The sequence below is a fragment of the Dreissena polymorpha genome, chromosome 1, assembly GCF_020536995.1.
Source record: "Dreissena polymorpha isolate Duluth1 chromosome 1, UMN_Dpol_1.0, whole genome shotgun sequence".
Taxonomy (NCBI): domain Eukaryota; kingdom Metazoa; phylum Mollusca; class Bivalvia; order Myida; family Dreissenidae; genus Dreissena; species Dreissena polymorpha.
Window position 1 is genome coordinate 108225037 of NC_068355.1, and position 24542 is coordinate 108249578.

Genomic DNA, 24542 nt, shown 5'->3' on the forward strand with positions numbered 1-24542 from the left:
ATTTTGGAAATAAATTGATCCAATTTAGAAGAATGGGAGAGTCCACTAGGCATAAATGGGTTAAGCATCATCTCAAGGTTGGCTACAAAGTTTGTTTTATTTGTGATCCTAAGGTCAAAGCTTACCACAACCAAGGGCTCACATTTTGAATATGGACTTACAGCTATATAACTTTTAAAACCTTCTCTGCAACAAAACCCATAGCTTTGATATGCAGAATGCACATGTATGTAGCATCAGATAGTTCTTATACAAAATGTGTTCACCCATAGTCCTTTGGCCTATGCCCAATGTGTCACATTTTCAATACAAACTTTATAAGTAAATATGTTCAAGTATTTCCCATGTTGTAAAAAGAAGCCCCAAACAAAAGGTCTCTGGTATGATACCACTGATCAAGCTACAGTTTTGAACCAGGTTTTCCAAAGGAAAAAACTGGTTATTAGATTGGCGAATGTTGGCGGGCGGGCGGGTGGGGGGATTGGTCGGGCAGGTGGGTGGTTGGGCTGGTGGGCGGATGGAACAAGCTTGTCCGGGCCATAACTATGTCGTTCATTGTGAGATTTTAAAATAATTTGGCACATTTGTTCACCATCATTGGACAGTGTGTCCGCAAAAGAATAATGTCAATACCCCCAAGGTCAAGGTCACACTTTGAGTTCAGAGGTCAAAAATGGCCATAAATGAGCTTGTCTGGGCCATAACTATGTCTATGAATGTGAGATTTTATAATCATTTGGCACGTTTGTTAACCAATATTGGACGGTTTGTCACGCGAAAGAATTATGTCAATATCTCCAAGGTCAAGGTCACAATTTGAGTTAAAAACCTGGTTTTGTAACAATTATGTCCCTTGTTGAGGTGAGCATTGAATGATATTCAGGGTTCATTTGTTTGAGTTGATCTCTACTGAAATCAAGTCAACAACAATTTTCATTTTAAAAAGTATATGATTTAAAAGAGGAATTTTCATTTGAATAAAAATAACCAGTAATTATTTCAAAATTACTGACAAATCAACATTCTGAATGATAAGTTAATTCATCATGTTTTTTTGTAGATTGCATGTTAAGATTAAGATGTCAGATTATTATTACGATGACTGTAATGGAAAGCTGGTAAATGGAGATTAATGAGTTTAACAGACTGATACGTATCTTTAAACTCATGCCAAACCACACAAAAAGATGTTTATTTGGTATATGATCATTCCATCACATTCATTTCCTTTACATTTTCTAACAAATTATTATGTAATTATGCTGCAGCTGTATTTCCGTTTGAAAACTATTACAATAATTAATGTAGTGATGAAAAGATTAAATAATTCATGTGGTGAAGTCTTTAGGGGGGCTGCCAGACTTATACACATATGAGTCGCGTTCTGAGAAAACTGGGCATAATGAATGTGCGTAAAGTGTCTTCCCAGATTAGCCTGTGCAGTCCGTGCAGTCCGCACAGGTTAATCAGGGACGACACTTTCCGCCTTAATTGGATTTTTACTTAGAAGAGTCTTCTTCATTTAAACCAAAAAAAAATGTCATAAAAGCGGAAAGTGTTGTCCCTGATTAGCCTGTGTGGACTGCACAGTCTTATCTGGGACAACACTTTACGCACATTCATTAAGCCCAGTTTTCTCAGAACACGACTAATATGCTTATTGCCCTTCAGATTCTCTGTAAAAAGCATGCTGTCTGAAGCATGATGATGATTGCTTATATTAGATATTCAGACATATTAAAGTAAGAAGTGTTTCTTGGGAATGATAGGTAATTTTTGTAATGAACAGTGTTTTTCAACATTATGCATTATATGCAGTTTTACTTGTTGTATTTATTTTTTGACACATTATCAGTAAAAATAGACACTTGCATGTATGAATGAATCATTTAAACATATATTGCTACAAAACAGGATGTTTAATTCAATAATTATTGTATTTTTTAATATTCAAAAATAAAACCATGTCAATTTTACACAAACATGGTTTTAGAGTACAGATAGAATTTTAAAAATTAATGAACAAAATGCTTATTTGACTTAAAGTATTAACAGATTATTACAAATATACAACCCGAACATAAAATGAACCTTTTAGGGGGGGTCCTAAAATGATGTCGATATCAATTTTTAAGTTTGATATCTTATTCCAAATTCACATTCAATATTGTTTGAAGCAGAAGTTAAAAAGTTTGTATCAGAAGTTAAAAAGTAACTATCCAAACTTTGCAGTTATTTTACTTGACAGTGGAGATTTGTTTTATTTAGGTGAAAAATATATATACAGAAGGATGTTGTAAATTGGGCCAAATATTGATGAATATATCCAAAAACACTTTGAAGACAGCATTAATTTTTGTCTTTGAAATAGATGAACTTTTAATGGTCTGCAGGTTCATAGAAAGAATAACATATGAGTGATACCAAGGAAATGATTCCTCTTCCAAGCTTTAGTGAAGGATGAGGGACATTATTGGAGTAAAGCCGGAGGCTTGAGCATGTATACTTAGCATATCGGGATGACGATATCGAGTGATCCGCATTTTAAACAACGCGCTTAAAACACCACGTGACTCACCTACGTACCCGGATATTCAACCCGTTTTAACCATTCTTTAAAACTGTTTTGTTGCTTCGAAATTGTACAAAAGTACAAAGGGAAGGGAAAAAAGAGTTGATCGAACTATAATCAACCAAAAAACCATATATTTGATTATACTCTCAGAATAAATAATATAATTTCATAAAGAAGGGTGGGAGTATAAATGCTCAAGCCTCCGGCTTTACTCCAATAATGTCCCTTATCCTTCACTAAAGCTTGGAAGAGGGATCATTATTTTCTGTAAAGCCCACGACTTTCACATGTAGACTTAGCATCTTTAAATCAAGCAACAAAACCAAACGCACACAATCTTTTACTAAACCCTTCCTTCACAGGAGATTCAACCCTGTTTAAACAAATCAACACATCATTTTGGATACCCAATATTCATCAACACAAAATGATTACTTACTACCAAACACGGCGTCAGTAAATGACATTTTTTTCTCTAATACAGTTCTATAATAGAATTTATAAAAGTTCTTATCAGATTTCCAAACTGCGATTTTCAAAATATCCACTAAAGAACATCCTGTATTACATACTACAAAAGAAGCTGCAGAAGTAAACAAATGAGCCTTAAAAATACCAAAGTCTATGCCAGAATGTTGTAAAACTTTCCTAGCCACCTAGCCGCAGTACTGGTGGTGACTGTCTTATAGGTTACATAAGACACTAACAAAGTATTTGCCTTTCTTAAGGATTCAGTACATTGTACATAAAACAACACTGTATGCATAACACACAATTTCTTATCATGAAAATATTCTAAAACTAACTGATAATTATAATGCTTATTAGTGATTTTGAGATGATTAGGGAACACAAAAAACACCTTATTATTACTTGTCTTCATCTAGACTAAGTTAAGTAACACTTAAGTATGAGCCCTGGGGCGCAATATAATGCTATTAAAGCAGACACCTTAAGTGTCGACATATTCATAGTCAGTTTATTTAATGGAAACAAAGACCATAACACTTGAGAACAGTTACAAAAACTCACACCCTATGTGAACCTATATCTAGAAAGAACTAGGCAAATATTGAATATTCCTTTAATAAATTTAGTAATAAAAAATAAATTGGAACACCAATTGTTACCAAAAAATGGCAATTTCAGCAATAGCATTGCCTAATGAGTAGTTAACACTGAATAGGATTTATTATCCTCATTAAGGTCATACAAATAAGATACCACTACACCTTCAGTTGTTTGATAAGGGATTGTAAAGCCCTTGAATCGCACTATAAATACCACTTTTTCCAGATCAAACGATATTGATAATTTGATTCCTTGTCCCTGGTATCTAGGCTGACAGGACAATTTATGCAGCTCCTTCTGAAAATCCCCCACTCGGCAACGATTGCCGAATATAGTCACCACGACCATCTTCAATGAACAACTGAGGGTATGCACCATGCTGTTGTGCAGATGAAACAATATAAGGTCCAGATGTCTCGGTTACCTGACTGGCAAAGAGATTATATTAGACAATACCAATGTATACCATGATTATATTAGACAATACCAATGTATACCATGATTATATTAGACAATACCAATGGATACCATGATTGACTTTTCCAATCAGGACAATCTAAAATTGCCTGTTCTACTTCATCAAAAATAATATATTGACTAATATGCCAATCAAACTAAAAGGTTGAAAAATATAAGGCTACATTCCACTACAAGACATATAAAAAACATCAACACCATAAGACCCTAGTTCTGGGAACCATGAAACAAATGTATCTAATTGTTTATTAAGCCTAATTGACGCAAAAAGGTCTGTTTCTGGCTGAAAAGTGCCTTCAACTTCTAGAAAAAATATAAGGTTTTAATATCCACTATGTAGAGTTTGAGAAATTTCTAGAATAAAAATCTGCTTAAATATAAGTCTTTCCTGTAATATGTATGGCTGAAATAAATATATTTTTGTATAAACACCAATGCCAGCTAAGCAATCCATAGGGCATGAATTTATTCCTCCCATATCTGTAATATAAGACTTAGACACAGAAGTAACATATTAGTTTGTATCTGAATGTTAATATCATAGTGACAAGAAAAATAAGGATTTCAAAGCATAAAAGATGGATAATAACTCCAAATAATTAATAGAATGTATACACTATTCTCAACTCCATCTACCATTTGCATGTTGTTCAATATCTGCAACATACAAACCCATCCTTCCAAAGAGGCAACATTTGCTTAGTGATACAAAATATCCTTTTGCCTTATAGTCGTTCCATTTCTAGAGATCGCAATAGTTATCCACCATTTTAACTTCTCCTTACTTTCAATACTCAAATCTGTAACTTTATCAAAGTCATTAATATCCTCAAGACCTTTAAACTTATCGCTCTCTTAGCTTCTATTAATGCAAAGGCACCTCTAGAATAGCAAAAAATGCATTAATTACATGATATCTGCTTGTGAAGGAAGCAATTTCTCGTACTCTCATATGCCTTTTATGCAATAAAGTTTCAGCATCAGTCACAATCCTCTGTACTGTGACATCTGTTAAAAACACCATAAACGGGACAGAATAAATGACAAAACCAAAAAGACTAATAATCACTATTATCTGCAAAGGTTGTAATACAGATATATCATTGTTTATAGTTAATCCTGAAAATTTCAATGTGTCTAGAATCCAGTTTGAATTTTGTAAACAGGTCTCTTTAATTTGATGCATAATAATTGAATCATCTATATAATATAAACACAGGATTCCCATAAATCTAAACCAAGCCTAAATTGGCCGTAAAATTTATGTAAACAACTTTGATGCTGGCGATAAACCAAGCGTCAGGCATACAAACTTATAGAGTTCCATTCAATCTGAATATCAAATTTTTTAATCATGTTCATGCATAGGTCCTGAAAAATATATGCATCCTACAGATCTACACTCTTAAAATAATCATTCTTCTGAATGAGATCCAAAACCATTTTAAACGTTTCTTATTAACAGTGCTTATAAAACAATTAATCCATTTAGATATTTCAAATTAATTACTGGTCTATACTTTCCATTAGCTTTAGGCACTATAAAAATAGTAGAAATAAACTGATTGTTTCATCACTTGACTGTACTATTACTCCTTTTTTAAGTAAAATATTTACTTCCTCATTAACAATTAGTAATTGATCAAAACTAAATGGAATTTAATTTAGAATAATGTTTTGAAGTGGGAGTGAATGAAAATAATTTTTTATAGCCAGAAATAGTTTGTATAAATCCAAGAGAGTCTAGTATAAATTTCTCCCATTTTTGCACATGATACTCCAATTTTCCTTCAATGCTCACCACTAGTTTTTTGACTGGTCAGCCATAGTAACAATAGCATTGGGAATAGTATACTCTTCTAAAGGCACCGAATGATTGAGATGCCTCTCTGTATGAACCCCTTTGAGGATATGGTGTGAATCTCATGGCATTAATAGGTTCAAAACCACCAATTAAAGTAGCAGGATGAAAAAACTTCTACCCAGAGAGCCTCTTAAGGGTATTGCATAGTACCCTCGCCCTCGCATTCTCGTATCATTTCACAAAGAAACACCTCTGTCACAGTTCTTAATATCTTTGCTAATATCATCACCAAAGAGCATTGATGAAACTGGTGTGTTAACATTACACAGGTTTGAATACTTTTTGTTTATGTTTGGTCTTATCAAATACCTGATATATATATACTATGATATATGAAAGAAAGATTATATAATACTTGGCCCATTATGGTCTTGATATCAGAGACTAAATTCCTAGCCTCAGGACTACTTGCAATTTGTGACTTTAACATATCGGCCAACTTTATAATAGGCACAAACCCTGTTGCTGTCAAATTCTGAATCTCCACCATGTTCTGATCTTGTGACCTTGCCCTTTTTTCTAGGACTTTCCAATTTTCATTATTAATCAAATGTGCACCCAGATAATACAATTTTCTGATAATTAATATTTTGCAACAATTGAGTCGGTGTTACACTGAACAGAATAAGCAGTGTTATCAAATTAGCCAAATATTTGGGAATGGCAGCTCCCTTTTCAGGTGCCTTTAACTTGGGCAAATGCCAAAAAACCTCCGAGGTGGGATCATTATCTATACCATCAAACAAGACTGCTGAGAACTCAGTCCCAGTATTCTTATTTTTATTGTAATATAAATGTACATTATTGCCACTATCATACTGGTCCACTTGCAAATGGATGTTTGGTCAATGGTCTATAAATTATGCCCATACTAGTGGATAATGTCATCATTTTCCGTGACCACGTCATCGGAATTTAATCCAAGAGCCACTTTCAGATTGTCAATTTCTTGCTTGGACCATTTAGAAAAATCCAACACATTGGAATTCACGATTGAATTGATGCACATGCTCATAGAAGCTTACGACATATTTCTGTCAGTCTTTCTAACTTTACTTTTTTAATTAATTACACATGTATTATTAACAACCTTCGTGCAAACAACTGCCTTGCCTTTTGTTTTATTAATAAGTACATACTTTAATGTCTTTTGGGAATAACAGGCAATAAAAAATCATCATATCCAAAATTTGAAATTTCGGACAGTGTCTTCCGTGAGCGAAGCTCGTCAGCTATTTTGGCTCTAATTATTGCCAAACAAATAAAATACTAGAACTACGTCCTTAGTAAGACAGTATTAAACAAAAAAGAACAATAAATCAAATCAGTTTCAACAGGTATATACATACCTTTACAGCGAACAAACCACTCGACAGAGCGCAAAATTCGAAGAATGGTAAAAACGGGTTGAATATCCGGGTACGTAGGTGAGTCACGTGGTGTTTTAAGCGTGTTGTTTAAAATGCGGATCACTTGATATCATCATCCCGATATGCTAAGTATACATGTGAAAGCTGTAGGCTTTACGGAAAATAATGGAGAAAACTGCTGGCATGAGTGATCAGGAATGTTGGTCTCTGAAACAAGTTACCACATGTGTACTACTAAGAGTATCAATTTTTCGAGACATAGGAATCAGATTTTAAGATTGCCCATTTTTAATAAGGTGCATGTCAGTTTAGGTGTCTCTAATTTTATGGGGACTACTCTGAAGCCTTTGAAGTTGTAACACGTGGATTGTGGCATCTACTCTTCAGAAACCTTATTAATGTTTTTTGTAGTCTTAAAATAGTCCATTTTAAATATAGAATCTTGCATGAGTGGTGGTTTTGTATTGAATTTATTAAACAAGTCATCTAAATAAATTAGATGACAAGTTTAAAGGGATCTTTTCACGCTTTGGTAAATTGACAAAATTGAAAAAAGTTGTTTCAGATTCGTAAGTTTTCGTTTTAGTTATGATATTTGTGAGGAAACAGTAATACTGAACATTAACCATGCTCTAATATAGCCATTATATGCATCTTTTGACGATTTTAAAACCTAAAAATTATAAAGCGTTGCAACGCGAAACGATTGAATAATTTGGAGAGTTCTGTTTTTGTCGTTAAATTTTGTGAAACTACGAAGATTGCTTATATAAGGTATAAAATACGATACGAATGTGTACTCGGCGGAATAGCTCAGTAGGCTAAAGCGTTTTACTTCAGGACTCCAGGGGTCACTGGTTCGAAACCTGCTCCGGGCAATGTTCTTTTCCTTTTTTTAATTTTTTTTCTTGATTTTTTTACTGGAGCTTTTACGATCCAATGTTTACATTTATCAATATAAAGCATTTAATGAATAAGTTAAAAAAATGCCAAAATCTGTGAAAAGGCCCCTTTAATAAATTCAATACAAAATTACCACGAATCTTAGATTCTATTTATAACATGACCAACATTTTATATATTTTTTTATGCTCTTTTCACCGTTTTTTCACATTGTATAAGAGTTTTAACTGAAGAAATTCGCTGGAAAAATGACATTTCGTAAAAAAATGACTTCCTTTCACAGTTATAATACTAGTTAATAACACCCCTGTAATAAACAAAATTGAGTATTACGTTATTTCACTCCTGGAGCGTAGGTCATGTTATAAAGCCCATTATTTTAAGTGCTACCAACAGACTTGAAATATCTTATAATTAAAGTTCTCTTTCCAATGCTGACAGTGTTCATCTCCTTTTCAATGAACCTTTTTATGGGTCATAACAAATCCTATTGCTCTTATGCAAACCACCATTTTCAGGTGATGGTTATTTACATCAAGCACCCAATTTATAAGTCCCCCTACCTACTTTTTAATAACTTTATAAAGAGGGTATTAATCATAGGCCATTTTGCCAGTACCTGTTGACAGCCTATTTCTCATATGCAACTAATCCTTTTCAAGTGGTTGCAACAGACTGGTCTTAAAGGAGCCTTCCTCATGCCTCCATTGGCTACCTTCTTTTCAATAACCTTTTGCAAGAGGGTATTTGGTAGTTTATTTGAAAACCTACTTCCCTCAGTGGACAAACGGACAGTGGCCATATGCTTTTCAAAGATCTTTTTTATCATTTGTAGGTGGTGGTGACTGACTTAAAGCACCCAAAGTTGAAGTACTATTTCCCGTGTGGACAGTGGCTTGCCCGAGATGAAGGGGACGGTGCAATATGCAGGACCCTTTTAGGGAGCAGGGATCCGTTTGCCATTAGGAAAGGTGAGTTGAAGCTACTACATACAGTCACTGGTAGAATTTGTGGGATATTGTTTTGTCCTTTAAGGGCCCTTGCATTCCTGATTTGCATTTCCTCTTGGAAATTGTGGAGCTATTTACTCCTGTTATTTGTCATGAGACATATAAATTTTGAAATTCCAGAGGGATAACAAGTTGGACGATATCAAAGACAGAGCGCTATTTATTATGATATCAAACAAGCAGTGCTTTTTTATTACCCCCTTCTGAAGGCAGAGTAATATTGTTTTGTCAGTGTCCATCTGTCTTGCTTGTGTCCAGAACATTTTTGTGTCTCGAGCCTTATCTAAAAAATCATTGAAACTTGGTATGAGACTATATCAAAGGCAGTTTCTACAATCTGATTTTTAGCTCACCTGATTGCTCAGGTGAGCTTTTGTGACTGGTCTTTGTCTGTCGTATGTCCGTCCTTTAACATTTGCTCGTAAACACTCTAGAGGCCACATTTCTTGTCCCATCTTCATGAAACTTGGTCAGAAGCTTTGTCCCAATGAAATCTCGGCCTAGTTCGAAACTGGGTTGTGCCGGGTCAAAAACTAGGTCACTAGGTAAAAAAACAACAACCTTGTAAACACTGTAGAAGTCACATTTCATGCCCAATCTTCATGTAACTTTGTCAAAATGTTTGTCTTAATGATATCTTGGTTGAGTTTAAAAGTGGTTCCGATCCGTTGAAAAACATGGTCCCCAGTAGGCGGGGCAGTTTTCCTTATTTGGCTATAAAGAAACCTTGTAAACACTCTAGAAGTCACAATGTTTGCCCAATCATCATGAAAATTGGTCAAAATATTGGATCAATTGATGTCTCGGACAAGTTTGAAAATGCTCGAGATCGGTGAAAAAACATGGCCGCCAGTGGGTGTGGCATTTTTCTCTATATGTATATAGTGGCAGTTTTCCCTATTTGGCTATAGAGAAACCTTGTAAACACCCTAGAAGTCACAATTTTTGCCCAATCATCATGAAATTTGGTCAAAACATTGTTTTTATTAATATCTCGGACGATTTAAAAAATGGTTGGGATCGGTAAAAAAACATGGCCGCCAGTGGGCCGGGCATTTTTCTCTATATGTATATAGTGAAAACATGTGAACACAGTAGAAGTAATATTTTTGGCCCTATTTTCATGAAATTTGCTCAGAACATTTGTTTCCTTGATACAAGAGTTGAGTTCAAAAATGGTTCTGGTCAGTTGAATAACATAGCTGCTGGGAGGGGGGCAGTTTTTCTCATTATACCCCTTCCCCCCTTTTCAAAGAAGAGGAAGTATATTGTTTTGCTCATGTCGGTCCGTCCATCCACCAGATGGTTTCTGGATGATAACTCAACAGCCCTTATGCCAAGGATCATGAAACTTCATAGGTACATTGATCATGACTCACAGATGACCCCTATTGAATTTCAGGTCACTAGGTCAAAGGTCTAGGTCATGATGACCCGGAATAGTAAAATGGTCTCCGGATGATAACTCAAGAACGCTTATGCCTAGGATCATGAAACTTCATAGATACATTGATCATAACTGGCAGATGACCCCTATTGATTTTCAGGTCACTAGGCCAAAGGTCAAGGTCACGGTGACCCAAAGCAGTAAAATAGTTTCCGGATGATAACTCAAGAACGCTTATGCCTCAGATCATGAAACTTAATAGATACATTTATCATGACTCGCAGATAACCCCTATTGATTTTCAGGTCACTAGGTCAAAGGTCAAGGTCACCATGACCCAAAATAGTAAAATGATTTCCGGATGATAACTCAAGAGCGCTTAGGCCTAGGATCATGAAACTTCATAGGTACATTGATCATGACTCGTAGATGACCCCTATTGATTTTCAGGTCACTAGGTCAAAGGTCAAGGTCACGGTGACCCGAAATAGTAAAATGGTTTCCAGATGATAACTCAAGAACGCTTAATGTCTGGATCATGAAACTTTATAGGTACATGGATCGTGAGTCGAAGATGACCCCTATTGATTTTCAGGTCACTAGGTCAAAGGTCAAAGTCGCGGTGACCTGTAATAGTAAAATGGTTTCTGGATGATAACTCAAGAACGCTTATGCCTAGAATCATGAAACTTCATAGGTACAACGATCATGACTCGCAGATGACCCCTATTGATTTTCAGGTCACTAAGTCAAAGGTCAAGGTCACGGTGATCTGAAATAGTAAAATGGTTTCTGGATGATAACTAAAGAACGCTTATGCCTGGTTTGTCTGGACAATATCTAGGTCAAGTTTGACATTTGGTAAAGATTGAATGAACCGACTCCTCTCAGGTGAGCGAACTAGGGCCATCTTGGTCCTCTTGTTTATATTTCTTATGTTTAGCTCGGCTGTTTTCGGAGAAAACCCGGGGTATTGTCATTGCAAGCTCGTCCTCAGCTGTCCGCAGGGCGTTGTGCTAAAACCTTAACATTGGCTCTTAAAAAGTGCTTCCACCTACAACTTTGAAACTTCATATGTAGATGCACCTTAATGAGTTCTACACGCCACACCCAATTTTGGGTCACTAGGTCAAAGGTCAAGGTCACTGTGACCTCTAAAAAAAATAATTCAGACAAGCTTTCGCGGCTGAGTGTTGGCACCCTTTATGCGGTGCTCTTGTTTTTTCTTATTTTTGTAAGATAATGTAATAAATGACCACACCCCGCACTAAAAACCCCTCTCCCCCCCCACCCCTCCCTCCTTTTTGATTGAAGTATTGAGGTAGGTCCATTCACCTTTAAAAAGAAAAAAAGATGAGCGATCTGCACCCGCTAGGCGATGCTCTTGTTACAATTATGCTATGACACTGACATATTATTTCCTAGTGTGTGTTGGTATGCTCAACAATAATCATGATATGTATACTTTTTAATTTAAGATAATTATTTTAAGCAAAAACAACAAGTTTTACATCATTAGATTCTAAAACAGATAAAAGAAAATAAATTATGTTAAGTTCTATGCTAACAACATAAATTATTTTATGAATTTAATTTGTCAACTTTTCAAACTTGCAAGGCAAAGGTAAGTATTTCCTTATGGAATACGGACAAAACCCCTCCAGGACAAAAATCCTCCTGTCATTTTCATAGGGGGCGGACAAAAACCCTCCCATAAAAAAACGGGGGCGGACAAAAACCCTCCCATGTAAAAACGGGGGCGGACAAAAACCCTCCCATGAAAGGAATTAAACACCGACAAATGTAATTGTTTCAAATAGTGTTGCATTCATTAATCCGAAGAAAATACCCATTGTGTGTATTGTGTTTTCAGGGGTGTGAAATTGAAAGAAGAAAATGTGTATTGATTAACTGTATACATACCGCATTTCTAATTTGCATATATATCCGATAATCAATATCATAACAACATGAATTAAAACATAAAATGAGGTAATTTATAGACAAGTGAATTTAAATTTAGATTGAATGCAATACGATACAGAGCAACGTTTAATCGCGTCATACGCGCATTCATGCAAAAAAACGTGCTTTCCGGAAACTTTCTGAAAACCTTGCGAAAATGAAAGTAAAATTCTGTTAACAACTAACAATGATTTTGCATGTAACTAATTTGTCTGAATTACTTATTTAATTTATCTTTGACTGTAATGTTTTCAATTGCATTTTTGCAGACAATATTTAAATCCATAATGTCAAATCTGTCAATGATTCAAAAGATCAATAGCACATGCAGCATTACCGATAGTCGTTTACGGTAATTCAGGCCCACTAATCAGCTAATCATAACAATTAACTAGTTAATGGCATACAATAATATTTATCAAAATATCAAACTGTGAATCTGCAGCTGCGGACAAAAACCCAGCTGTGAAAGCAATTAAACACAGACAAATGCAATTGCTAAACACAGTGTTGCATTCATTAATCAGAATTTTTTTCTAAAAATAGCAAACTGTGAATCTGCAACTACTTTTAGTTTTTAATTAGTTTAATCACAGAATCAATTAAAAGCAATTAAACACAGACAAATATATTTGCTTCACACAATGTTGCATTTATTAATCTGAAAAATTCACTCAATGCTTACAACATTTGCTCAAAATATCATACTGTGAATCTCTAACATATAAAAAGCAATTAGTGTTTGTAAAGTCACACTTTCAAAATGGAAATCATCACAACTTCAGGTGGAAAGAAAAGACTCGCTCACAATGGATGGCCCACACATTGATATTTTATATATTTTATATAAACATACTACTTGTTAATCATACTAAGTCATCATAAAAATCTTAGTTTAAACATATATAAATTACGTCAAATTGGTAGAAAATAACAACAACATTTTCAATTCGGAAATATTTAAATTAGTTTAGATATAGTGTTATATGACCTACTGAAGTGAAGTAACTATTACAAAAAATAAATATCTCGGATAACCAAAAGACAATGTCGAAAATGAAATTCCGAAATGATCAATTTCGGATTTAAAATGTGTACATAATTGTTGGTACTTGAATTCGTGGCTCAGATTGCAAGGGATGGTTTTTGTCCGCCCCTGTTTTTTCATGGGAGGGTTTTCGTCCGGCCCCGTTTTTTCATGGGAGGGTTTTCGTCCGGCCCCGTTTTTTCATGGGAGGGTTTTTGTCCGGCCCCTATAAAACTGACGGAAGGGTTTTTATTCGGGAGGGGTTTTGTCCGGCATTCTTTCCTTATATATCTATAAGTACAATGCTTCTGCTCTCATAAATAGGAGTGATCTTTAGTTGAGAGAGGTGAAAGATTTTTTGTTGGAGTCTGCAAAAGGGTTTTTGGTGGGAGTCTAATTGAGGTCGGTATGGATAATATAGCTAAAATTTTGAATTGAAATGACGCATTTTGTTTTAAATTTGGTTTCATAGAGTTGTAACTCTTTTATGAAGATGAAAATGGGTTGGTTGGAAGGGTAGGGATATTTTTGCCATTTCTTGGAGGAAAGAACTGTGGGGTTGGTTCAGTTTAGTTTAATCTTGCTTCAATTTACAAAGATCTCTTTTATTTCTAAAATTGGGGAATGTCTAGCGTGTTACTGGGTCCAGGATGTTAGTGGGTCCATGATGAGAGTGGGTCTAGGATAGGAGTGGGTTAAGGAAGGGATTAGGATAAGAGTGGGTTTAGGAAGGGAGTGGGTGTAGAATAAGAGTGGGGCCAGGATTATTAGAGTGGGTCAAGGATGGAAGAGGGTACCCGATGGGAGTGAGTCTAGTATAAGATTTTTACACATGAACATATTGTTATGTTTGTTTTTGTGAATACCCTTGTCAAATAAAAACGCACTTTTTACCAAAACACACATTTAGCGCACTTAAAAGTGCGTTAATTGTGTGTTTTTTGTTAATATGTGCGTTTTCAGTGATCAAAAGTGCATTTAAGTGCGCTTTTTGTGCGTTTTTGCTTTTCAAGTGCGTTATTTTAGTGAAAAAGTGTGTTTTTTGTGTGTTTTCTTCATCTGTAAGTGCGCTTTTGAGTGTAGATGTGAGCAAAATGTGTGTTTTTTATCTAAGAAGTGCGTCTTTTATTTAGGAAGTGCGTCTTTTATCTAAGAAGTGTGTTTTAAGGTTTACAGATGTGGGTTTTTTCTCACAAAAGTGCGTTTTTCTATTTTGATGTGCGTCTTTTTTAAGCATAAGTTAGTCTTTTATTTCATAAGTGCGTTTTTATCATATGATCTGTTTTAAAAGGATGTATCTAAAAAGACACATGTTTAACACACTTCTTAAAAAGTGCGTCTTTAACAACCGTTTAGCAAATGTTGTACAGAAATTGAACAAGAAACAAAATTGTTGCAGGCTCTAACAATTTATTTACATCAAATGATTAAACATAGACATATATCTCAGTAACCTGTAATAATATAAGGGGCAGTTTGAATAATTACTGGTTGTCCATATTAACCTGTTTAATGTTTACATACTTCATCATACAATTTCAATGCATACCCTATTGCTTACGTTTTAATCTCAAACATTTCTAAAAATTTCCACCTAAATCAGACTGTGTGTAACTAATTAAAAATATTGAAAGTGTCAAAAGTATTATGTGGGCTTGATAGTATCAATTATATTTCCTCAACATAAATAAGTATTTGAACTTTCTTATACTGATATTTATACCCTAATACAATTAATGTCTACCACATTGACCATAAACATACATTTTAAAAGGCAATTAAAATAATATTTATACTATTAATATTTTTTGCTAAAACCATTCAGCATGTTATATTTAAATATTTACAATTAAATATAATGTGTTAAGGGTGCTGTGTATTATTCAATAAATATTTTGGTGTTGAAATGACTGCCTTATCAGTATTTCTCAAATTATGCAATTTTTGGCTTAGACACAGCATGGTATCAGATAAGAGAATAGCCGGTCCCTATCAGTCCTCCATCTAAGCCTAACTAAGGGGTGTTGATATACTTTTGATTTGTTCAGGCACCATCTATTTGAGAACCACAGATAGGAAGTTATTTTTTGAAAACAAGCAGCATCAGCAACTGACTTTAAGCTAGAATTAAGACTTATTATTTTAGTGTAAAATGTCTTGAAATACTTTCAGCATGAAGTATTGTGTGATGAAAAAAATGTGTATTTACTACAATGTGTAAATCAACAATAAAGGAGATTAAAAGTGGGTGGTTAAAGACATATAAAGTGATATGGTCTAGTTCAACAACTGCCTGTATTTTTGGAATACTGAAGAACAGTCTGTTGTAACAGGTTCGTATTTTCAATTCTGCATCCCTTTTTTATTTAGTTTATTGAATTAATAATGATCATTATCATATTTATGTATTGTCACTGGGAAATGTAAATGGATGAGTAAATGTAATGCAATTTTAAAGAAAAAACAACACCATTTGAATTATTATGGCTGTATTTTATGGTTATTGTCATCTTAAAGTTATTTATACCTATTTTTGGTCATTAATGAACAGATTTTTCCCCCATATTAAATGAGAACTTTTAAATTTATAGGTTAAACCCCATGGAAAGAATGTGCATCATCGCATCGCCTGCCAAAAAAGGGAGCAAAAAAGAGACTACCTGATGTATGGACTTGAATACCAGGTTTTACCCTGCACAAGCTGGCCAACATGAGGAGAACAGGAGTGGGAAAACCGCGCCCTCTCCTTGACCAAGAAAAGCTGGATTTGTTTAGAGGTAAAACTATACAGGGTACTGGTTATTGCATTTTAAAGGTGTCACACTTCCGACCAGTCCACACAGCAAAATGAGACCACGTATCTTGGTACATTTTCGAACAGTATTTTCTATCAAACGTATTTATTTATGAAAAGCGTTAAGTCACATGTGATCAGGGGATTAAAATTGCAAAATAAACAACCAAAAACAACAAGCAAACAAACTAGTTTTGATTTAAATTTATAATTTTTATAGCAACAAGATTACCATAACAGCAATATTCAACACTTACATTATAAAATATCTTTCAGGACCTGATCAAATGAGATCATGCACGAGACGCATCGCGCAAAGGCCATGACAGTATAATTGTTGCAAAGAAGTTTGACCGGCTAGTGGCAGACTTGGAGAGAAAGATGAGAGCTGCACTCCGCTGCCTCAAAGAAATGCTGAAAGGCCTTGATTGATATGCATCTTTCTTATGTATATAGCTGTTCGTGTGTATATACTGTACATGTTATTATAGTATGCTTTTATTTTTTGTTTATTTATAACCAAATTATGTTTATATTTATTTCATCAAATTGCCATTGATATTTAATTACTCATGTATGTTAAAAAATGTTGGTGAACATTAAAGTATAAAATTGAATTATCTTGTAATTATTAAAATACACAAATATATATGTTTATATAATTATTGGTTTTTATTGCATATCTGAATTAAAAAAAACTTTTAACAGCATATAATTGAATCAACTGTTAAGGCAAAAGATGCATCTTTAACGCACATGTGTGCTTTTTGTGAGTGCGTTTTTTGCTGCCATTCATTTGCGTAAATTGTGCGTTTTGTGTGGGTTATAACTGCGCTTAACGTGCGTTAAATGTGCGCTTTTTGTGAGTTAAATGTGCGCTTTTTTATTTAAAAAGCGCACATTTAACTCACAAAAAGCGCACATTTAACGCACTTAAAAGCGCACATTTTACACACATAAATGGCAGTCAAAAACGCACTTATAAAAAGTGCACGTTTAACGCACATTTAACGCACATAAAAACGCACTTTAACACACATGTGCGCTTTTATGTGGGTTATAACTGCGCTTTTTGTGAGTTAAATGTGCGCTTTTTAAATAAAAAAAGCGCACATTTAACTCACAAAAAGCACACATTTAACGCACTTAAAAGCACACATTTTACACACAAAAATGGTAGTCAAAAACGCACTTATATAAAAAGCGCACGTTTAACGCACATTTAACGCACATAAAAGCGCACATTGAACACACTTATAAAAAGCACACGTTTAACGCACATAAAGCGCACATTTATCCACAAAAAGCGCACATTTTCTTGTTTGTTTGTTTTTGTTAAAAACTCACTCGGTAAGAAAAAGCGCACAAAAAACGCAGTGCCAATACCGCCACGTTTAACGCACGCAAAACGTACGTAAAACATACATTTCACACACTTTTTTGAGAAGGGTAAGTTATGTAGTTAGTTAATTGAGCATGTCATCAGCATGGCTTACCTTTTTTTTAGTGCATAAAATATGTGAAATGCCTGTAGGCAATAGTTTTTAATGTGTCTATGCTATATAGAGAGTGATTTTTGGTTGGTTGCACTTTTTATTAACTATATTGTTGTAATACTTGTAAGAATTGCCTATCCTTGCTTATTTATGTAGTTTAAAAGTAACTGTTTTAATTTTCGTGGTCTTATAAATTCTCTGCATTCTGTTTCACACTGGAAATGCAATATTTATGCCCCCTTCGAAGAAGAGGGGGTATATTGTTTTACACATGTCGGTCGGTCGGTCCGTCAGTCGGTCCGTCCTGCAAATGGTTTCTGGATGATAACTCAAGATCGCTTACGCCTAGGATCATAACATTTCATAGGTACATTGATCATGACTCGCAGATGACCCCTTTTGATTTTCAGGTCACTAGGTCAAAGGTCAAGGTTACGGTAACTCGAACCAGTAAAATGGTTTACGGATGATAACTCAAGAATGCTTATGCCTAGGATCATGAAACTTAATAGGTACATTGACCATGAATCGCAGATGACCTCTATTGATATTCAGATCACTAGGTCAAAGGTCACGGTCACGGTGACTCGACACAGTTAAATGGTTTCCGGATGATAACTCAAGAACGCTTAAGCCTAGGATCATGAAACTTCATAGGTACATTGATCATGACTCGCAGATGACCCCTATTAATTTTCAGGTCACTAGGTCAAAGGTCAAGGTCACGGTGACTCGAACCAGTAAAATGGTTTCTGGATGATAACTCAAGAACGCTTACACCTAGGATCATGAAACTTAATAGGTACATTGATCATGACTGGCAGATGACCCCTATTGATTTTCAGGTCACTAGGTCAAAGGTCAAGGTCACAGTGACTCGAAATAGTAAAATGGTTGCTGGTCCCTAAACTTTAACCTTGGTTAAAGTTTGCTAACTTTTTATGTCTGTCGGTCAGTCCACCAGATGGTTTCCAGATGATAACTCCAGAACGCGTCGGCCTAGGATCATGAAACTTCATATGTACATTGATCATGACTGGCAGATGACCCCTATTGATTTTCAGGTCAGTAGGTCAAAGGTCAAGGTCACAGTGACTCTAAACAGTAAAATGGTTTCAGGATGATAACTCAAGAATGCTTACGCCTAGGATCATGAAACTTCATAGGTACATTGATAACAACTGGCAGATGACCCCTATTGATTTTCAAGTCACTAGGTCAAAGGTCAAGATCGCAGTGACTTGAAAAAGTAAAATGGTTTCCGAATGATAACTCAAGAATGCTTACGCCCAGAATCCTGAAACTTTATAGGTACATTGATCATGACTGGCAAAAGACCCCTATTGATTTTCAGGTCACTAGGTCAAAGGTCAAGGTCACAGTGGCAAGAAACGTATTCACACAATGGCTGCCACTACAACTGACAGCCCATATGGGGGGCATGCATGTTTTACAAACAGCCCTTGTTATACATATGTAAAAGAGTTTGTTATAAGTTTTGTATTTATAACGATGAACTAGACTTGTTCAAGTTATATGAACAAACTTTCTGTTCTCTTCTGTTCTGGTATAAGGAGAACTTATACTGCCTTGCTATATGAGCTAACTTTTATAGCAATGCAGTAAAGTGTCTGTCTGAAGTGGAACTGGGAGGTCCCAGGTTCAATTCCCAATTCAATTGTAGTGGGGGAATTGTTCTGGCTGGGTAACATTGGCACCCAACGTAAAAAAACACACACCATATGTGTCAGACGTTCCACAGATGTTATTGCAATAGGAATCTGTTGATAAGGATATCAGACTCTAAAGTATTGTGAATCTTAGCCTGCCTCTTATATGTTAATAAGGATATCAGACTCTAAAGTATTGTGAATCTTAGCCTGTGGTTTTTATCTGTTGATAAGGATATCAGACTCTAAAGTATTGTGAATCTTAGCCTGCTGCTTTTATCTGTTGATAAGGATATCAGACTCTAAAGTATAGTGATTCTTAGCCTGCGTCTTTTATCTGTTGATAAGGATATCAGACTCTAAAGTATCGTGAATCTTAGCCTGCGTCTTTTATCTGTTGATAAGGATATCAGACTCTAAAGTATTGTGAATATTAGCCTGCGTCTTTTATATGTTGATCAGGATATCAGACTCTGAAGTTTTGTTAATCTTAGCCTGCGTCTTTTATCTGTTGATTAGGATATCAGACTCTAGAGTATTGTGAATGTTATCCTGCCACTTTTATCTGTTGATTAGGATATCAGACTCAAATGTATTGTGAATCTTAGCCTGCTGCTTTTATCTGTTGATTAGGATATCAGACTCTAATCCATTGCTAATCTTAGCCTTCTGCTTTTATCTGTTGAAAAGAATATCAGTCTCTAAAGTATCATGAATCTTAGCCTGCAGCTTTCATCTGTTGGTAAGGATATGAGACTTTTAAGTATTCTGAATCCTAGCCTGGGGCTTTTAACTGTTGTTAAGGATATCAAACTCTAAAGTATTGTGAATCTTAGCCTGCCCCTTTTATCTGTTGAAAAGAATATCAGACTCTAAAGTATTGTGAATCTTAGCGTGCTGCTTTCATCGGTTGGTTAGGATATGAGACTCTTAAGTATTGTGAATCTTAGCCTGGGGCTTTTATCTGTGGATTAGGATATCAGACTCTAAAGTATTGTGAATTTTAGCCTGTGCCTTTTATTATCTGTTGATAAGGATATCAGACTCGTAAGTATTGTGAATCTTAGCCTGCTGCTTTTATCTGTTGATTAGGATATCAGACTCGTAAGTATTGTGAATCTTAGCCTGCTGCTTTTATCTGATGATTAGGATATCAGACTTGTAAGTATTGTGAATCTTAGCCTGCTGCTTTTATCGGTTGATTAGGATATCAGACTCTTAAGTATTGTGAATCTTAACCTGCTGCTTTTATCTGTTGATTAGGATATCAGACTCGTAAGTATTGTGAATTTTAGCCTGCGTCTTATATGTTAATAAGGATATCAGACTTTAAAGTATTGTGAATCTTAGCCTGTGTCTTTTATCTGATGATTAGGATATCAGACTCTAAAGTATTGTGAATCTTAGCCTGCAGCTTTCATCGGTTGGTTAGGATATCAGACTCTAAAGTATTGTGAATCTTAGCCTGGGTTTTTTATCTGTTGGTTAGTATGTCAGACTCTAAAGTATTGTGAATCCTACCCTGTGTCTTTTATCTGTTGATAAGGATATCAGACTCTAAAGTATCTTGAATCTAAGTCTGCGGCTTTTCCCCATAAGCATTTTTTACAATCCCTGCTTTTTTTTACAAACAAGATACAAGTTAAGTGTGTTCCAATCTAATCTAATAATTCAAAACAGGCTTTTCCCAATTAACCTTTTTAAGTTGTGTAATTTTAGACTTAACATGCAATATGAGTTGATTCTAATCTCCCAAGCAAAAACTGCTGCTTTAAACATAAAGCATACTGTCTCTGTGTTATTTCAGACACAAAGTACAAGATCAGCGTCTTCACGGGTGACAAAGCAGGGGCAGGAACAGACTCCAATGTTTATATCATCTTATTCGGTGAAAATGGGGACTCCGGGGAAAAATATCTGGACAACAAAAAGAACAACTTTGAAAGAAATAAGTATGTGGATTGTATATGTTAAAATATATGTTTTTATACTCTTTCTTAAAATTTCTTAGATTATTTGGAAACTCTTGGATTTATTTCTGCAATAGAAATACAGTGTCAATTTTTTGTTATCTTTAGCACATTTCTAGGATAGTTTGGTAAATAGTCAATTTTTATGTTTTTATTGAAAAAATAAGATTGCGTAGGAAATGTCAGTGACATTGATACAAAACAGATGAACATAATTTTATTTTATGTTTCATAATGTTATACCAAAATAAGTAATATGCAAAGATACAAAGCAAATTTCAAGACCTTGCAAAACATGTATGTTACTTTACCCCATAGGACCGACACTTTTGTGGTGGAGTCCCCATGTCTTGGGCGCTTGGACAGAATTCGTATTGGTCACGACAACTCCGGCTTTGGTCCTGGGTGGTTTCTAGAAAAGGTTTGTTCATGAGTAATTCATTGTTTCTTGTTGTCATGATTTCTCTCTAGACCTCTTAAGGTATGCCATAGATGGATAAATTCTTCTTGGCTTGGATAGCTTAGTTTGTAGGTTACAGGACTGTTGATCTGCGGTACATTTGAGTTTGAATCTCCAGCCCGGCCATGTAACATGTGTTAGAATTAATCATGAAATTACATGTGCTCTTATTCTTGCCACATATTTGAGCAGGCCAGTTGCAAATACTGTCAGAAGTATATGCAGTTAGTACAGGAAGACTGCAAAGGGGAGTTCAAAGCTATCCCAGGAGAAGCATTGGTTTAAGCACCACCATGATGTTGCTGAAATGCTTGTAAAAACAGTAAAGCAGTCAAACAAGGAACAAACTCCTCTTTTTATATTCTTCATTTATTCTTTCCTGTCACCATTTATCAAAAGTGAATGAGTTGAACAGTCGCCAAATAATCCATCTCTCCGAGTAAGCAAAAATATAACGCTCATTCTGTTTGACGCAAATTTGGCGGCAAAAATCAGTGTCTGATGGGCTGACTATAAGTTAGTTTGATTGACAGCTGTCAATTGGTCAACAAGGGATTGTTTACTTAAACATATGGTTGCATGTTTACTTAAGTGTATGGCTGCTTCGCTGAATCAGTACGGTCCAGATACTGCACTCAAATGGCTTATTACGAATTTCTTTATGCGCCATTAAAATGTATATGTTAATATTTGAATAAGACACTTCTTTCAACACATTGAAATCACACTTTTAGAACAGCGTCATGTAAAAATGGCTTTTATGCATTTCTGCCAGCTTGCCCAATTGTGAAGCCTTTTTAGCAGCTATGCTGTCAGCCATAAAATCATGCAAGTTTCCTGGTCTCATTAGGTATCTCCTGACCAGAAATCTTACCAAAATGTTTTTGATTAAAACAATAACTAAAGCAATAACTAAAGCATCATTATTTATAGCAAACTGGCAAACTTAATTAGCCTAATCAGGCTTTCAGGAATGATTTCCAGACAGGCTGACTGCTGAGGGCAAACATTTGTGATTAGATAATCAAACTTTATCAGGACACTTTACTATTTCAGTAGTGGTTTTTTTTATCACTATTCGAATAAGTATCAATTACCAATAAGTTTTCTTTCAATCGTGTCTGTAAAATGTGTAGTATTTTATGTCCTGAAACCAATACTGTGTTATCAAAGTTTATAGATAGTCCATTCTGTCTTCTCATAACAATTTACTGACGAAGAACTGACCCTGAAATTGGGCGAGATGGATTTTAACACATAATTCTAACTGTTCCAAAATGTGTGTCTATGTTTTGTATAAACATGCAGAGAGTAGTCCAGAATTCCAACACTAAACAGTGTAACGTCCTATGTGATGTATACAAAAGCAGTGATTTGGCCGAGGTTCTAGGGGATTTCTCTAAATCAGCTAATTAAATAATCATATGTATTCAGGTGGGTGTAACCAACCAGATATTTCCCCAACATTTTATTTTAGGCTGTTGATAAAGGTCATTAAAGGTCAAAAGCTGTGTAAAACAGTATGTCAAAAAAGACTTGTTTAGAATAATTAAATTGTTCAATGATGTGGCACTTCAAATGTAATATTTTATTGAAGTTTCATGTGTATTCCTGCATAAATATACAAATTAACACTCCACTTCTGCATAAAACAATAAAGTAATGTGGGCATTGCTATTTTTATGCCCCCCTTCGAAGAAGAGGAGGTATATTGTTTTTTGTCATGACGGTCGGTCTGTCGGTAGGTCCGTCCACCATGTCGGTATGTCCGTTCACCAGGTGGTTTCCGGATGATAACTCAAGAATGCTTGGGCATAGGATCATGAAACTTCATAGGTACATTGATCATGACTCGCAGATGACCCCTATTGATTTTGAGGTCACTAGGTCAAAGGTCAAGGTCACAGTGACTCGAAAGAATAAAATGGTTTCCGGATGATATCTTACATAAGGTCAAAGGTTAAGGTCACAGTGACAAAAAACGTATTCACACAATGGCTGCCACTACAACTGACAGCCCATATGGGGGGCATGCATGTTTTACAAACAGCCCTTGTTTTCTGTTAGGTTCTGATAAGCAAACTATTTTTGTTTCTTTTTATTAAATTTAGAAGACAGGTAGTTTTGTGTTAGTTATGTTTAGATTTCAATGAAATGTAATTCTGTTTCAAATTTCGAGCAGATAAAAATAACAAAGAAGTTATTTACCATATCCCATATATAATAAGCACACAAGGGCAAAACATGTAAAATGCCTGTGATATAAGCATTACATTTAGAAATGAATCAATATATATATTGCAAACATGAACTTGTTGCATGAATAATGTGTATAAGCTGATGAAATAAGATGAATAAAAACTTGCAAGTTGTTTTAATGGATGAAGACCCTTTGCTTCCTATCTTCCCAGATACAGCTTAATTATTTTGTTACCCTCAATATGCAGGAAGGTTTGTCCATTAATTTTCAACATTACTTTTATGGTGGTGTAGGTTCCACAAT

General features: G+C 35.0%; 1 protein-coding gene and 1 long non-coding RNA gene across 3 annotated transcripts in view; both read left to right on the plus strand.

Moving 5' to 3' along the window:
• The window catches only part of LOC127843594 (lipoxygenase homology domain-containing protein 1-like), a 220772-nt gene that overhangs the window by 27114 nt on the left and 169116 nt on the right, over positions 1-24542 (plus strand). For both annotated transcript variants that reach the window (XM_052373278.1, XM_052373283.1), the window contains exons 9-11: positions 9096-9231; positions 21417-21561; positions 21898-22000. In XM_052373278.1, coding sequence (XP_052229238.1) covers positions 9096-9231; positions 21417-21561; positions 21898-22000 — 384 coding nt within the window. The remainder of the gene's footprint in view (positions 1-9095; positions 9232-21416; positions 21562-21897; positions 22001-24542) is intronic.
• On the plus strand, positions 15641-16933 carry LOC127844198 (uncharacterized). Its single transcript, XR_008032601.1, has 3 exons — positions 15641-15982; positions 16241-16426; positions 16720-16933. It is a non-coding gene; the product is annotated as an uncharacterized LOC127844198 (long non-coding RNA).